The sequence below is a fragment of the Bubalus kerabau genome, chromosome 1 (assembly GCF_029407905.1).
Source record: "Bubalus kerabau isolate K-KA32 ecotype Philippines breed swamp buffalo chromosome 1, PCC_UOA_SB_1v2, whole genome shotgun sequence".
NCBI lineage: Eukaryota > Metazoa > Chordata > Mammalia > Artiodactyla > Bovidae > Bubalus > Bubalus kerabau.
Genome location: NC_073624.1, coordinates 71,692,481 through 71,709,873, shown reverse-complemented (window position 1 = coordinate 71,709,873; position 17,393 = coordinate 71,692,481). Strand labels below are relative to the sequence as shown.

Sequence of the window (17,393 nt, the reverse complement as noted above, 5' to 3'; positions counted from 1 at the left end):
CTACCACTGACAGGGTATGTTGTGGGCTGTGGCCATGGAGAACCATCTTCCATTTCCAAGACACACCGTGATCTCTCCGACCTCTGTGCCTTTGGAAATAAGCTCTGCCTGGATAGCCCTTCCCCGCTTCTCTGCCAGGAAAACTCCTCCTTATTTTTTGAGACCCCAGAATAAACGTCACTTCCTCCAGGACGCGTCACCTCCCCTTCTCGGGGGGCCTCGCGCTGCGTGGAAGCCCATAGTGTGGCTGTCACCATGCGGTATTTTATTGTTTATTCCATATTCTGTCTCCCCTCTTCCAGACTGAGCCTTTGGGAGGCAGGCCCCTTACCTTAGGCATCTTACCTTGTTGTTACCTAATACAGAGCTGATATTGATCAGGATTTGTTGACTGAAGCGTTCATATTGATGTCTGGATCATTATCCAAGCACCAAGCACCTCCCCACCCTCCCCCAAAACCCCTCACAGCAGGCTGTGTGCCTTTGTGCCCCCCTGCCCCACCAAGCCCCACCCTGTCCTCACCACCTCCGTGCTTCTTAGTAAAAACCATTTCCTGTTTTCCTGCTGAAGGCGATGAGTAAGAGCAGATTCACTTTTGTATTTTGAAATACTTTCACCTTTTTTTGCGTGGCAAAAAATGGTACCAAGAGCTTAAAACATTAACTTTTCTGGAGGGAGGGGAGTGCTGACCTTGTTCAGAGTGGGATTCCAGTGTCAGTGGTCTACCTTGGGACGGTTGGAATAAGATGTGTGTGACTTCAGAGCTCAGCCTGGTCACATGACTGTGTCTATGATTTCTAGAATGTCCTTCACTGGTCCCCAGTTTCATTGTCAGGAATGGGCACAGAGAATACCAGAAGGCGGGTGTAAGGATGAAATGAAATAATAAATGCAGAATTTTTCGTGGCACATGGTTCTCATTTGCTTACTGTTGGGTGAATCAAAGTCTTGCCACTTCAGATTCTACTGGCCTGTAAACCACAGTGATACTGCCCCTTTATTTTTATTTAAGAATCACTCCTAATGTTCCCAGAATTAATGTGTAATTGGGTGTCACTCTTGCATAAACAGTGGACACTCTTAGCCCACAGAACTGAGTCTAATATCTGAATTTCTAAGGGTGAGAACACTGTCTCCTTTCCTTTTCATCCTAGCTGCTAAACCATACAGGCTTCTCTACATGGAAATTACACCTAAAACTTGTCTTCCCAGACAATGGGTGTGTACATGACCAAAACATAAAATATCCTGGTTGCCCAACTTCCTGTTCTGTCAGGAGTCTAGGAATGTGTGCTTTGAAATGAACAAATCCGTGAATAATATTCACATGGTCTGTGATGCAAATCTTTGTGGTGAAGCATTTGAGAGAACTAGGGGGCTAGTAGTGTAAAATAAACTTGTGGTCAAATCTTTACCATATTTTAGAGAATTGGGAGGTTTATAGCATAAAATCTTGAAAATACTATCAATTGTGAGAGGAAAACACAAGTGTGATGTGGCCATCTCTCAGCCCAGCCCGGGCAAGTGCTGTGTGACCTTGGGTTTCTCACACAATGTCTCTGAGTCTCCCTTTCTCCTGAGTGAAATGGGTAGGAATACTTCCCTTGAAATATCCATCCCATGTCCTGAGATCACAATAAAAAGTCATCTCAAGGGCCTTCCCTGTTGGCTGAGTGGTGAAGAACCCACCTGCCAGTGCAGGAGACCCGGGTTTGACCCCTGATCCGGGAAGATCCCACATGCTGTGGAGCAGCTAAGTCCCTGCACCACGACTGTTGAGCCTGTGCTCTAGAGCCCGGGAGCCTCAACTACTGAGCCCACTCACCACAACTACAGAAGCGCCCACGCCCTACAGCCCAGGCTCCGCAGTGAGAGAAGCCACCACAGTGAGCAGCCCGAAACTAGAGAGTAAGTAGCATGGCACCTAGAGCATGGTCCCGGCTCTCCGCAACTAGAGAAGCGCCCACACAGCAGCAAAGTCCTACCATGGCCAAAAATAAAGCAAATATAGAAAATTGTTTTAAAAAGCCATCTCATGATGATACAAAATACAATATATACATTATAATTTCAGGTTACAATCTAATCCTATCAGTTTATTTTGGGGAACATCAGTTGTCTTGAACTAATTGTAAAACAGTTTAATGCAGTGAGAGCTGTTGTATCCTTTACATGATCTAAACGAGTTAGTATGTTGCTGGAAAGTTTACAACGTATTCCTTATTCTTAGGTCAAATCAAATTGTATTGTCATTATGTCTAAAGAAACATTTATGAGAGAATCTCAAAAACTTCTAGGTCCCTTGAGACTTGGTTTGAGCAGATGACTGCAGTCCCAGGGCTGTTTGACTTGCAGAACTGGTTAATGATTTTCTTGGCGGTGGGGAGATTTCAGAGCCCTTTGTGCATGAACTGTTTTGATCCATGTCGAACAGAAATGTTCTTGGTATGCACAGTCCAGACGTTCAGGGGTTATGAAACTGGAAGCAGATTACAAGATGATGGATGTGGCAGGCACGTTAATTTTGTTTGGTCTTGCATCCCGACCTCAGAGGGCCCTTCATATAGCTCTCCGGGTAACATGAACTTTATTCCGTAGATTCTTGGGCTGGGTGATTAATCAAGCAGGCTTGAGGGTTTGACGTGTTCACATGGAATGTGGCAGGTGTGCGAGGGAGGGGGTCAGGGGCCGTGCACTTCTGCCCCCAGCAGCCGGGGAGAGCTGATGTTCATAGTCACAAATAAGCCTTGCTCTTTTCTCTCTGGGCTTTTTTTTTTTTTTTTCTTTTTTTTTTTTTTTTTAATGTTTCCAGGGTGATTGAAATAAAATATTTTACGGGGTCCACCAAGCTGGACAGAATGTTCTGGTGGAGTCAGGACCCACATCGGAGGGAAAGCAGTCTGGTTTATGGGCATTTCTCAGCAGAGTCTACTGCTCTGATGCTGTAGTCTCCAGGAAATCACCCCACTCTTGCTTCAGGTGACAGCCAGAAACAGATCTCCCTCTACGGGGGACCTCTACAGCCCTGAGGTGTGAGAGTAACGGCTTCCCCTCCATTCTGCCGAGACATATTTATAAACTCTGATGTGATTACATTAAGATGTGCTGGTATCATCAGACCTCCCAATAATGTACGTCTGTCCTTGTAGATAATCCAAGTCGGCAGCTGTTTATCGTCAAGGGCAATGTGCAGAGGAGATGAAAGTGGGTTTCAGATGCACACTGGATGCACACAAGTGCAGCATTATCTGAGGTGATTGCTGGTGGTGTCCTTGGACCTGCCCCCAGCCGTCTATACCGAGTCTGATTCGATTTGTCTGCCATTTTCCCTAGTACTGAACTGGGAAAGGTTTCAAGGGGACAGCACTGTGCCTCTTAGTTCTCTGGGATTTTTCACACTCAAGAAGTATATTGCTTAAGCTTGTGCCTGCTTTTAAGACAAGAGGCTATAATTGGGAAGGTCAAGCGCACTAGTGAGTAAAAATGGCTGTCCCACCACCTCCACATGGCCCTTAACCTTGAGTTCGTGTATGTTCAGTCTGACTCTTTGCGACCCAATGGACTGTAGCCCACCAGGCTCCTCTGTCTGTGGAATTTCCCAGGCAAGAACACTGGAGTGGGTTTCCATTGCCTTCTCCGGGGGATCTTCCTGATCCAGGGATCAAATCCACGTCTCCTGCATTGGTAGGCAAAGTCTTTATCACTGAGCCATCTGGGAAGCCCCATTAACCATGGGAGTAGGGTATAAAGCTGGGAGCCTGGCTGCAGTCACAGCGAGAGAACTTACCTCCATTTCGCTTTGCCTGATGTCTGAGTCAGGGACAGACGCACTCCAACCCCTTCTCTCGCCCCATCTAACCCCCCTTTTGCAAAACTACATATGTATCAAAATCTTGAATTAAAAAAAAAAAGCAATGGTAGACTAAAGTGGTTGACGTTTTTCATATTTACTATAGGTTCCATTGATCACATAGGCATCATGAAGAAGCCAGAATTTTAGAGCATGAAACTGACACCGCCCAGGGCTGCAAAGGCAGAATTTATATTCAGCTGCCCCTGGAGCACAGCTTGGCTTCAGGAAAGACTCTGAAGATATTAACCATGATAATTGAAGCTCACCACTTCTAGAGCCAGATTTTTTTAATTAATATAAATGGACGTCTGTTTTTTTCCAGGTTAGGACAGGTCAGAGACTCGGTGTGGAGGCATTCTGAATCTACTATGCAGATCTAAGAAATGAATCCCACACGCTGAGCAAAATCATCATGAGTTCCTACATTTTCTTCTTTAAAAAAAAAAAAAATCCATCTTGCTACATATACATGATCTTTAGCCTCTTTAGTCCCTGTCCCCTGAAATATTCTGGATAAAAACTTGGGCACATGATTCCAGTATATATCAGGTTCAGACAACACTGTTTGATTCCACTTATACAAGGTACCTAGGATAGTCAAGTTCGCAGTGTCAGAATGTACATTGGTGGATGCTGGGGAGGGGACGGGGATGGGGGATTAGTGTTTCATAGGGACAGAGTTTCAGTTTGGGAAGGTGAAAATCTGGGGAGATAGGCGATGGTGAGACTTGCACCATAATGTGAATGAACTTAGTGCCACTGAACTGTATAGTTAAATGTGGTTAAAATAGTGTGTTTTATATGTTGTGACTTTTACCACAATAAAAACATATGGATAAAAAAAAGTCGGTCACTGAAAGCCAGAGCCATCTGCCCATGAGGTCCTTAAGAATTGATCTTAGTGTAAAGAAGCAAGATAATGTCATACATCCTTCAAGTACATTAAAGTTAAATATGCTTTGAGAAAGGTAGATGGGATTCAGTGAGGTTTATTAGAGCAAAACCTTAACTGTCTATAAAATGTGTTCTGTGCTTCTGTTGCTTTATCTGTGAAATAGGACAATTGCAGGACCCTCACAGGATAGGGGTGAGGATTAATGAGTTAATATTTGTAGTGCTTACAGGAGGACCTAGATCAGAGACAAAATAAAATTTCTTAGTTTTTAAATATAACTATATAAAGAACTTTTTCATGGCCCCCCTGCCATTGGGACTACTGTGGTCTTTTATAATTTCTCAGTTCCATTTGCTTATGCAAAGGGAAGGGAATTGGCTTCCCTGGTGGCTCAGACGCATCTGCCTGCAATGTGGGAGACTCGTTTGATCCCTGGGTCGGGAAGATCCCCTGGAGAAGGAAATGGCAACCCATTCCAGTAGTCTTGCCTGGAAAATCCCATGGACGGAGGAGCCTGGTAGGCTACAGCCCATGGAGTCACAAAGAATTGAATACAACTGAGCAACTTCACTTTCCTTTTCTTTTTTGCTGACATGAGTTGTTGCCTCTACAAGTGAATGCCTTTCCACAGAATTTTACTTGGGAATAAAAAGCAGTAGGCATATGAATATGGAAACCTTGTGTGTTTTATTTAAATGAGCACTTTCACCCCTTATTCTGTTCTTTAAACTGTTGTGGAATTGACAAATCTAGGCAATTTTGTTTAATATCTCTATTTGTATTCCAGTTTCCATGTGGCTCTTTTATCATAAGATCTCAGTTTTACAATATTAAAGTTGATTTGGGGGAATGCTACTTCTCTCTGGCTGATGAGTGTAGTCCCATGTCGAGATTTAAATGTGAACCTTCTTTGACATCCACATAAACCAGGCATAATTTTATTTAATATCCAGTTCTGTAACAGCTTATATATACAAGCTTGGTTTTTGCTACTTTGAGATTTTAAGGACAAATTAAAACAGAATTCTTTATGAAAGACTCCAATCCATACATATTTAGGTCTCAGTCATTTCACATTTTTCCTTCATTTTTTTTTTTAACCTGAGGTAGAATATTCTCCTCCTGCATTGTACATCAGGTAGGCAGCCTTGGCTCTGGAATGCTCATCTCCTTTGACCATTTGTGTGACTGTTAGTGATCACTTGGGCTTGGCCAGCATCATTTTTTAATTTTTAAAAATCTATTTATTTATTTGGCTGTGTCAAGTCTTAGTTGCTTCAAGGCATGTGGGTTCTTTGTTCCCCAACTGGGTATTAAACCCATGTCCCCCACACTGCAAGGCAGATTCCTAACCACTGGACCACCAGGAAGTCCTTTGGCTGACATTATTCATTTCATTTGTGACCTAGACTTCCTATATGGATAAATCATCCTGAAATGTAAAGGCTTCCAATACTCCTCTTGTATAATATGACAGGAGTTCTTCCCCTAGAAAAAGAGCTAGAAAGAGGAGATATTATTCAGTTTTTTAAGATTTATGTTGAACACTGAAAATCCTCATTTCGATAACTTGCTTTCACATACTGAAGGGTCTAGAATATTTAAGAAGTTAATTCATATGGTGTTTTTCTAGTTAGAGGAGTTTACATTCCTATCCTGGAATGCGCCTTCTCATTTCACACATGAGTGTTTATACGTTCCATATTCTGCTGATGGGAGTGGAAGTTGGAACAACTCCTTTGAAAAAGGATTTGGCCCAGCAATTCCACCCTTTGTTGTGTCCCTAACAAAGTGTGTACCACTGTTTACACCAAAAGATGAGACTGTGCATAGCAGCACTGTTTGTAAGAGCCCAAGTTGGAAACTCTCCAAATGCCCACGGAGAGTAGAATGGATAAATAAACTTTGCACAGTCACAGGATGGAATGAAGAAGCTATAACTACATGCAGCAACATGGATAAATCTTTGCAGACTCAACTTCCAACCTATAGGATTCCATAGGACGGATAGAAACAGGCAAACACAGCTGGAAAGTCTGGGGCTAGTGCTTCCCTTGGGAGAAGCAGCAGGATTTGGACGGGGTCCTGACACTAGCATGCTGCTAAATGTTCAGTTGCTCAATCTGGATGCCAGCCGCGTGGTGTGTTCAATTTGTGAAAATTCACCCACCTGTACACACATGATCAGAGCACCGTACCATTTGTATATTTCTTTGAAAAGTTGGGTTTTTTAAAAGTGCTTTGGATTCATTTACTCTGATGTTGGGAAAGATTGAGGGCAAGGGGAGAAGGGGGCAACAGAGGATGAGGTGGTTGGATGGCATCACCGACTCAATGGTCATGAGTTTGAGCAAGCTCTGGGAGACCGTGAAGGACAAGGAAGCCTGGCGTGCTGCAGCCATGGGGTCACAAAGAGTCAGACAACAAGTGTGTATCACCCTTTGCAGGAGGGGACCTCCTGCAAGAGCTCACGGCCAAGCAGCAGGACGGGTTTTCCAGGAAGCCACGCTTCTGCCTCCTGTCTGTCCCACACCGTTCTCTCCTAAGAGCCACTCCAGGAGCCCCTGCTGCTTCCCACCTCCTAGCGTCCTGCTGCACTTGCCCCAAAGCCCTTACCTGACTAGCTCTTCAGATACTTTTCTGCCAGAGGAAAGCATAGGCAGAACACTGACATAAATTGCAGCGGTGTTTTTTCAAATCTATCTGCTAGAGTAATGGAAACAAAAGCAAAAATGAACAAATGAGACCTAATTAAACTTAAAAGCTTTTTCACAGCAAAGGAAACCATAAACAAAATGAAAAGACAACCTACAGGGTAAAAGAAAATATTGGCAAATGATATGACCGACAAGGACTTAATTTCTAAAATATGCAAACAGCTTACACAGCTCAGTATCAAGAAAACAAAACAACCCAATCAAGAAAAGGGCAGAAGACCTAAATAGACATTTTTTTCAGAGAAGGCCTGCAGATGGCCAACAGGCACATGAAAAAATGCTCAACATCACTCATCATCAGGGAAATGCAGATCAGAACTACAATGAGGTATCACCTTATTCCAGTGAGAATGGCTCTCATTACAACAGCTACAAATAATAAATGCTGGAGAGGGTGTGGAGAAAGGGGGACCCTTCCACACTGTTGGTGGGAGTGTAAATTCATGCAGCGGTTATGGAGAACAGTGTGGAGGTTCCTTAAAAAACTAAAAATAGAGTTATCATATGATCCAGCAACCCCACTCCTGGGACAATATCTGGAAAAGACAAAAGCTCTAATTCAAAAAGATACATGCACCCTAGTGTTCATAGCAGCATTATTTTAGTAGCAAGATGTGGAGGCAACCTAAATGTCCACTGACATGAATGGATAAATATATATGTACATATACACACACAACACACACACACACACAATGGAATATTAGTCATTAAAAAGAATGAAGTAATGCTATTTGCAGCAACATGGATGGACCTAAAGATTACCCTACTGGGTGAAGTAAACCAGACAGACAGACAAATATATGATGCCGCTCATATATGGAATCTAAAACATGATACAAACTTATTTACAAAACAGAAATAGATTCACAGATAGAAAACAAATGTATGGTTACCAAAGGGGGAGTGGAGGTGGGGGAGAGGGATAAATCAAAAATTTGAGATTAATTTGTACATATACTGTGTGCATGCTGAGTAGCTTTTGTCATGTCTGACTCTGTGTGACCCTATGGACTGTAGCCTGCTAGGCTTCTCAGTCCATGTTCTCTAGGCAAGAATACTGGAGTCGGTTGCCATGCCCTCCTCCAAGGGGATCTTCCTGACCCAGGGATTGAACCTGAGTCTCTTATGTCTCCTGCATTGGTGGGCAGGTTCCTTACCACTAGCACCACCTGGGAAGCCCCCATATATACACTACTATGTGTGAAATTAACAGTGAAGTCCTGCTATATGTATAGCACAGGAACTATATTCAGTATTTTGTAATAACCTATAATGGAAAAGAATCTGAAAAAATACATACACACATAACTGAATCACTTTGCTAAGACACTGTAAAGTGACTATACATCAATTAAAAATTTTTTTTAATTAAAAAATTTTTAAATAATGAACTTTTCAGATTTTCCAACCCATACCTGCAGGAGCTTATATGTTAATTGCATGAATTCCATTGGCTGGATACCCTCCAAACCTGGCACAGTCCCACTTATTGACTCTCACTATTCACTGGCAAGCTGATCACAAAGTGGCAGAAGGAAAATTTATTAAAAGAAGGAAACATTTTGTGTTCCTCAGCAGCAGTTTTTAGTAACCTTGGGAACTACTATCTCAGTGTCTGCAGGAGGCCTGGTGCTCAGCCTCCTCCAGAACCCAGGATGTACATATCCCTCCCTGGGATCTGGATTCCTGCTTCCACTCCCTGTTTTCTCCCTGCCATGCCAGGATGCTCAGAGCTCTCCCCCATCCCAGGATGGTGGGGCTCAGGTCCATGTGCTCTGGAGTGAGACAGACCTGGGTTCAGGGATGTACTCTGCTCTAGTGAGACTTTCTGGAACGTTCCAGAAGGCCTCTCTTCTTCAGGTTGTCCTCTCCTGTTATGGCTCAATCCCTCTGTGACTCAGAGACTGTCACTGAGATGGGACGGCTGTGTTTCTTCACAGTACTGTGCTCACCGGGCTCCTCTTCCCTTGATGCTGGTTTCTGCCCAGGACCAGAGAGGAGAGCAGCCAGAAGATGCTTGATCCTCCTGCCCCATCTCCGTAGCCTGCCATTTCATGGCACAGCGATTACTCCAGCTGTGCTGGAGAAATCTTCTTGTTCCTGGCCAGACACAACCATGTCTGGAAATGGATTCTCATTAAGTGGCAAGGATATGTTCTATCCTCTTTTTTTTTTTTTTTTTAGCAAACCTGCACTCCCTAGAGTCCTTAAAAGGCTCTCGGCCACCTGCCTGTGGTTTTGCCAGGGCAGTGGTTACCAAGCCTTTTCCCCCAGGTGCCGTTTATGGTACTCAGCCGAGCTCCAAATGTACCTCCACCCCCTCCCTTTAGTTAGAAGCATTCAGTTATGCTTCCTTGAAGGAGAGCCTCAAAATTTAGGATAAATAGAGGTACAAAAAGAAGTCTAGTTTGTTGGGTTTTGTTTTTGTTTTTTTTTAACATGGGGCAGGCTAGCACAATTGAAATTGGATTTTAGTGTAAAATAGTTTCTAGGTTTCTAGTTGGCATGCTTATTAGGAAGAGAAGAGGCAACATATTTAGATATCCTTAGGACTGTGGAATATCATGAAGTTTTCAATGGTATAACTGTATCCACATTCTTGAGAATTTACAGGAAGGTATCTATGAAATTGTTTAAAAAAATGTTCTAAATCCAAAATATGTAATGTGCATCCAAGATTGTAAATGCCATGGATCTTAGTTTTATCTTTTTCTAATGTTTGAAAGCTATGTTGTCTTACTTTATAAAGTAATAGTCACTGAAAGGTGACTGTGTAAAGCAGGTCAGAATGTTCTGTATTCATTCCTCTAGCAAATACTTAAGAGTCTTTACTGTGGTCAGTGTTATGCTGGGCACTAGAATGTAGCTGAGGTTTTAAAAATAATGAACATATTCAAGTGTATCTGGTATTACTTGCGTCACCATGCAGATGTTTCTAACATACATAAATCCAAAGAGCGCCATCAAAGAGAAAAAGCTAAAATATATTCAGCATAGCAGATAAATAAGGAATGTGTAGGAGAGTGTCGAGAATTTTCACTTTGCAGGTGGACCTGTGACCTTAATGTGTGCTTGCTCTCATCTTGGATGTTGATCCCATTACAGTCCACATTTCTAATATGCCAGCATCCTTAGCTGAGCGTGGGGAAGGGGCAGTCATCATGCATATGTTTATGAGTGGCCCGGGTATGAGCAGTGGAGTTAAAAACATGCCAGAATTGTCCATGAATTCTACAAGTTTGGAGTCAGAAAAATCATCGGATTTTATTGCTGAAAGGAACCTGACACATCGCAGCTCCCACGTTTTGCAAACTCTAAACTGTGTCTGTGTAGTGCTTACATGTATTATGAGTTAAGTCACTTTTGAGGCTCAAGATTCCAGAATGCTGACTTGAGCAATGGTTCCAGCAGGGCAGGCCAGCACTAGTGAAGTAACACTAACCAGTCTATGTTGCTTGGATGCTGGGCAGGTCCTAAAGAAGTTTCTGAGTTCCCAAGTTGCTGGGCCACTCGACTTCTGAGAACAAAATGTCTCTGTGCTGGGCTGTTGGGCTGCAGAGGGCTTCAGCATCGCCTGCATTGGTGCCGGGTGTGTCTACCTGGGGTGGCCCCTTCCAGTGGCTCAAATTTTTGGAATATGAAAGAGCTGTAAAACTCCTCTCAACAGTTTTGTCAGACCTAGTTTAAAACCTGGCTTCTCAAAAAATAATAAATTTTAGAGTATTTTCAAAATTAAAATAATCCATATCTACTGGTAGACATATTCATGAATATAGGTAAGTTAGAAAGGAAACCATCAGATAATACTTTGTAGTATTTTGATGACTTTGAGTGTATGTACATATATAAACATAAGTACATACAAGATCATGTTATGGACTGAAGGTATGTATTCCTCCCCCCACATTCCTGTGTGGAAACCCTCACCCCCAATGTACTGAATTTGGAGATAGGACCTTTACAGAAGTAATTAATAAATGAGGTCGTAAGAGTGGGCCCTGATTTGATAGGGTTAGTTTCCTGATGAGAAGAGATGCCAGCATGCTCGATTTTCTCTCCCCATGAGAGCATGGAGGAAAGCTTGTTCAGGTTCAGGTTCAGGAAGAAGGCGGCAGTGTGCAAGCCAGGAAGAGAGTCCTCACCAGGCAGCAAATCTACTGGCATCTTGATCTTAGATTTCCCAGACTCCAGTCTGTGAGAAATAATTTTTTGCTGCTTTAAATCCCTGTCTGTGGTATTTTGATATGACAACCTGATAGACTATGCAAACTTTCATGAGTATTGCATGAAAAGGTATACTGATGAGCATTTTCCTCAGAAAACAACAGGTATATGTCCCATTATATTGTAGCATCTCATTTTTCATTCATCAGCCACCTATTCTACTTGTACTTAATTCTTGAGTTGTTTCTTTCTTTAACAGCAGTAACTCCATCAGGTCTGACAAATAAAACTGGGGTGAGTATCAAAAGTGCTGCTAAGAAGGAAGCCTATGGTTAGGATGGGAATGGTCATTTTAAAGCATAGTGAAAAGGACTTCCTTGGTGGCTCAGATGGTAAAGAATCTGCCTGCAAGGGAGGAGACCTGGGTTTAATCCCTGGGTTGGGAAGATCCCCTGGACAGGGGAATGGCTACCCACTCCAGTATTCTGGCCTGGAGAATCCATGAACAGAGGAGCCTGGTGGGCTACATGGGGTCACAAAAAGTTGGATGCAACTGAGCAACTAACACTTTCACTTTCAAAAATATGCCAGGGGGCGCGATGTGTCCTCAGTACACGTGGAATACACATGCATTCTATGATGGGCATGGCTGTAACAGAAAATGCACCACATAACATGTGGAATGTGCTGTGGCGGTTAGCCAGAGGAAGAAAAATGATGACAGAGAAACCCAAGGGTGTGGCATTGTATCGGTGGGGGTTGAATACCACAGTAATTCCTCAGAGACAAAATACCTTTTCTCTTTGGACATACCTGAAGTTTACAGTTGATTGTTGCTATCAGCCTGGTGTTCAGCATGACATGGATGTCATCTTCCGGGCATAAGCACACATCAGTAGATCAGGATTGAAGTTCAGAACAGGAGCTCACTCAGCAACTTTGGAGGAAAACCCCACAGACTAACGGGAAGCGCTGCTGTCCCTTGGGAGGTACCAGTCCAGCAGAGGGACTTAGGGAGGAGTGACCAGCCTTGCTCAGCCGCATCCCCCAAGTGGACGTCAGAAGAAAGCAAACTCTGGAGGATGACAAAGCCAGCTTCAGAACTCCGCACCCCTGCCTCTGAGGCTTGTAGTGCTTCTACAAGTTGTTAAACCCAAAGGGCCCCTGAAATATAGCTGGCTCTTGTGGGAAAATCATGAACACAGGGTACTTTAGAGCTGGAAAATGATGAGTGCCATCAGATCCTAAATGCGAAAATGTTTTGGAACAACCTTAACAGATACTCTTCATTTACATATTCCTTCCTTGAATATGCAAAATGTGTGTTAGTTGCTCAGTCATGTCGGACTCTTTGCTATCCCCATGGACTGTAGCCCACCAGGCTCCTCTGTCCACAGGATTTCTCAGGTGGGAATGTTGAAGTGGATTGCCATTTCCTTCTCCAGGCGATCTTCACGACCCAGGAATCGAACCCACGTGTCCTGCATTGTAGGAGGATTCTTTGCCATGTAAGCCACCAGGGAAGCCTGCAAAACAGTGATAGATAATAGTTTTGCCTACATTGAAAGGAGCTCTTTAAAAATAATAAAATAAAAAATTGAAGTGATTAGAAAGTATTATGCCTAGTGTAAAATTGGCAGCTTTCCCCCCCTGCCTTAGAGGTAACTAATGGCACATCTAATAAGAAGCATCTTAGAATTGATGAACTACAATAGCCTCTTGTTATAACAGGAGAAGCAGGTGGCTTGTTGACACCCTGAAAGTCTCTGCATGTGAAGGGACAACGGATGTCACAGGTGACCAAGGGTTCAAGGTCCCTTTGAGCCTGCCCATCCCCAGAGGGAGAGGCATGGTGGCCCCTGTCAGTAGTAGCTACCCTGCAGACTTCTGATAAATGTTTGCCCAGGCAAACATTCCAACGGTAAAGGCACGAGGGTACAGAATGTACTTAGTTATGGCTTTTGGGTCATAGCCTGTTTGTTATGATGTGTGTCTGTGTGTGTGTGTGATGTACCTGTATTTATACACGTGTATACTCACTTACGTGTACATGTATGTTAAAGGTTTTTGTTGTTGTTTAATTACTAAGTCGTGTCCACTCTTTGCAACCCTATGGTTGTAGGGGTTGTAGCCTTCCAGGCTCCTCTGTCCTCCACGATCTCTCAGAGTTTGATAGATCTGTATATCTATGACATGATATACATAAGTCTCTATACATGCACTCTCACAGACACATATTGTTTGACAGCCTGCTTTTTATAAACGTATGTTTGCTCTTTCTGTGTAATTACATGCTCTCTCTGACACCTTTGTATGTGATCCCACAGAATCTTTTTGTATGGATTTGTACTACTTTAATCACTCGTGTTATTAAGCAATTTCTTCTCGCTATTTGAAGAACATTGTTGTGGCCCAGCTGTGTGCAGATCTGTAATTTTTTTATTAACCAGATCCTCACGTGTGCCTTTTTGTGGTTCAGACTTGGCATGGCAACAGGCCTGTTGTTGCCTGTTTACTGTTTTTTGTTAATGTGTATGCAGGTTAAAGGACCCACATATGGGTTAGGATGGAGGTTATGGGTTTGATGTTAAGCTCAAACCCTAGAATCACCCATTCCTGGCTGATAACCTTAGGCTAGGTGTCTTAACCTCTCTGGACCTTAGTTTCCTCGTTTGTGAATTGAGTCTATGACATCTGCTTCATAGCATTACTAAGGTAATAACATAAGGTGTTAAGTGCCTGCATGTAGCAACCCCTAGGTCAGTGTTACTCTGGCTTAGAAGGCAAGGGGATAGACAAAAACACCATGCTGATATAGTCCCAAAATTTTGAGAGATGACAGAGGATATATGACAGATGGTGCTCTTCACTGACTACTAATGCCTTTGGTCCTTAGTTTTCATGGGTCGACCAAAATAATGGAGAGGAATAAAATTGTATCTACTCTGTAGATACAGCTGCCATCAAGGATGCGATTTCTGCAGTTGCCCAGAGTCTGCACTTGGCTTAATGCTCCACTGTCACCATCTTGAAACTTTTAACTTTGAATAGTGGCTCCATATTTTCCTTTTGCAATGGGCCCCACAGATCAGGTCCTGCCCTAAGATTGTTAGGGGTGTGAACTGAGAGCTCACAAAATACTACATAAGACTTGACAGCCATTAGATGGATAAATTATTTTCTTGTTATAAACAGAAACCATCGTGATCAGTGCACTTTAGATGTCATTTCATTATTCAAATAGTATGAGACAAATCTGCAATTAGTCTCAATGTGCAAGTAAAGAAACTGAGGCCCAAGCAGTTAAGTCACCCAGGAAAACCACTGAGCTTATAAATGCAGAACTTGGATTCGAATCCAGAGCCCACCCCACTGACCTGTGCTGTGAATTTTAGTTCCCTTCTTCCTTTCCAAGGAAGCTTTCTGTAAAACCCAGTGTTTTAGTGTCCTTGATACTCAGAGGCAGCACAAGTCTCATTCCCAGCAGAGGTTTCAAAGCCCCTCAGAGAGACTCCAGGATTCCCCCCTGACCTGGAACCTGTCAGGGATATAGCAGACAGGACAGCCCCTCTTCTCACCCCCATCCTGCCCCTCCTTTCCCCATGCCTGCTCAGCATCCCTGGCTCAGAGTTCTGTTGGCTGGTCCAATCGGACCAGCCTGGGGACAGTTCAGCTTGGCTTCCTCTGACTCCTAATACACTTGGCTTCTAATGGCTAGCATCCAACAGAGACCTCTGAACCACCATGAGACTCAGTGGAAGATAGGTTGGTGTCAGGTCCTGGGAAAGAGGCCGCGGGAGATGTCTATTTCCAGCAGACCAAGGACATGGCCATCTGTCCTGTGGCAGGGAGCCCTGGCTCCCCTGCAGTGCCAGGCCATGCTCTGCTCTGCTCACTCTTTTCTCTGCCAGAGAAAGAGAGAGCCATTCCAGTACACCCCTAACAAGCAGGTATATGGCTTGGTACAGGGCAGATCCAGGCCAGGTCTGCTTACGATGTGTAGACTCCAAGCAGGGAAGTTCATACTTGAGCATTTCGTCTCTTGTATAACTGGATTTGAATTTGGAGTGTGACAATGAGACTGTTTGTTGTTTCACAGCAATTCCCTAAGTGGCTGTTTGCTCAAGACTTGTGTAGTGTGAACAGAGATTTGGGGGAGGGGAAGAAGCCATCTGCTCTGGAACAGTCTTCCAATTACATGATCAAATTACTGCAGAGCAAAATGGAGGGAGTCCAACAGAAAGTTCCTGTCTGGTGCATGCAGCCCTAGCCCTCTCTCTCAGGCCATTGTGTTCACATGGAGACCCACACACAGCTTCGGAGCCAAGGCCGTGATAACTAGGAATATGCGCAGGAGGCAAGCAGAGAAAGCCAGGGAGGAGAGAGTCAGGGTGAGCTTTCCTGACGTCCAACCAAGTGAAACCATCTTGAATTTGAATTATAAAGTGAACCTTTTTCTTGCTTTAGAGATACATTTCTCTGATTACAATTAATTTATCATCTCACATGAAAAAGTCATGTCTTTTTATAAATTACATTCGTGATTTTTATTTGTTGATATTGTATTCAGGTTCTTAAATCTATTTATCTCCCTAAAAATTTGAGAACCATTTTCTAACTTCATAAATGTGGCCTGTGTCAATTTGCGAAACATCCTTGGGTCTTATTTTTTCCTCTAAATATGTGTTTGTTTGTTTGTTTTTTTCTTCTTCTTCTTCTTCTTCTCTTTTTGCTATTAGGCATTCATGCAGCCTCACTTGCTGGGAAATGAGTTCACACATTTGGAGTTTCCAAGGAGAGTACAGAGGAAGGAACTTGGAAAGAAGATGCTCTACAGGGATTTTAATATGACAGGCTGGTAAGAACATGCCTCCCTCTGCCTGGGCACTGCCGCAGTGTCCGTGAAGGCAGCATCGCCACCATGGAAAGTCAGTTCTGCAGTTTTTATCAGGAGGTGCAGGCAGAGCCCTGGGCTGGTGGGGAAGGAAAAGGGTCTACACCCGCTTCTGCTGCTCTCAGATCTGGGTGTTGGTTTGCTTCTCTGCTCTCTGAGGCCCTCCCTAAGGATACTAGACCCATCAAGCTGATGTAATCCCCCACTTCACACAGAGCAGGAATTTGGGGGCTTTTAAAACACATTAAACTTGGTTTTTTTAGGTCACAGTTACTTAAGGAGGTAATGGGGCTCAAAGGAATGAGCCAAAGCTCTATTTGGCCAGACCAGCTTGAATTTGAATCATAACTCTGACCTTTCAGAATAGGCAGAGTTGGATAAACTACTTAACCCCTATGAGTTCAGTTTCCCATGAATAAAATGAAAAGAATACTCTCTGAAGGGTGGGTGTAAGGACCAGCGGTAATGAGCTGTCATTATTTCACCACATTTCACCACAAAAGAGCTCTTGGCAACGGGCATCTTATTCTCCAAACACACGTACCTATATAAGGCCCCCAAACCATTTCTGTGGATCAGTAGTTAACATTGACTAAGACCTCATCTGTTTATTCCAACTGAAAATAGATATGATGATAAAGTACTGAAACTTCATAAGGTTGGCGTAAGGACGAAGCGAGGGGACAGTGCCTGGCACCAAGGAGAGTAGGGGAAGGTTTGCTCTAAGACCCTGTGATCCTGACCAGGGAGACCCTCACCAGTCTGGAGGACAGCAGAATGAGACAGCGGCCTCTTTCCTTGCCACGCCCCCAACACAGGCTACAAAGTAGATTTCATTATCTCTTCTTGTTTGACCAAAATAGCTG

General features: G+C 43.5%; 1 protein-coding gene across 4 annotated transcripts in view; it reads left to right on the top strand.

The window, feature by feature from the left end:
• PPM1H (protein phosphatase, Mg2+/Mn2+ dependent 1H) overlaps positions 1-17,393 on the top strand; it is a 300,784-nt gene that overhangs the window by 205,189 nt on the left and 78,202 nt on the right. For all 4 annotated transcript variants that reach the window (XM_055579318.1, XM_055579327.1, XM_055579311.1 and 1 more), the window contains exon 6: positions 16,373-16,491. In XM_055579318.1, coding sequence (XP_055435293.1) covers positions 16,373-16,491 — 119 coding nt within the window. The remainder of the gene's footprint in view (positions 1-16,372; positions 16,492-17,393) is intronic.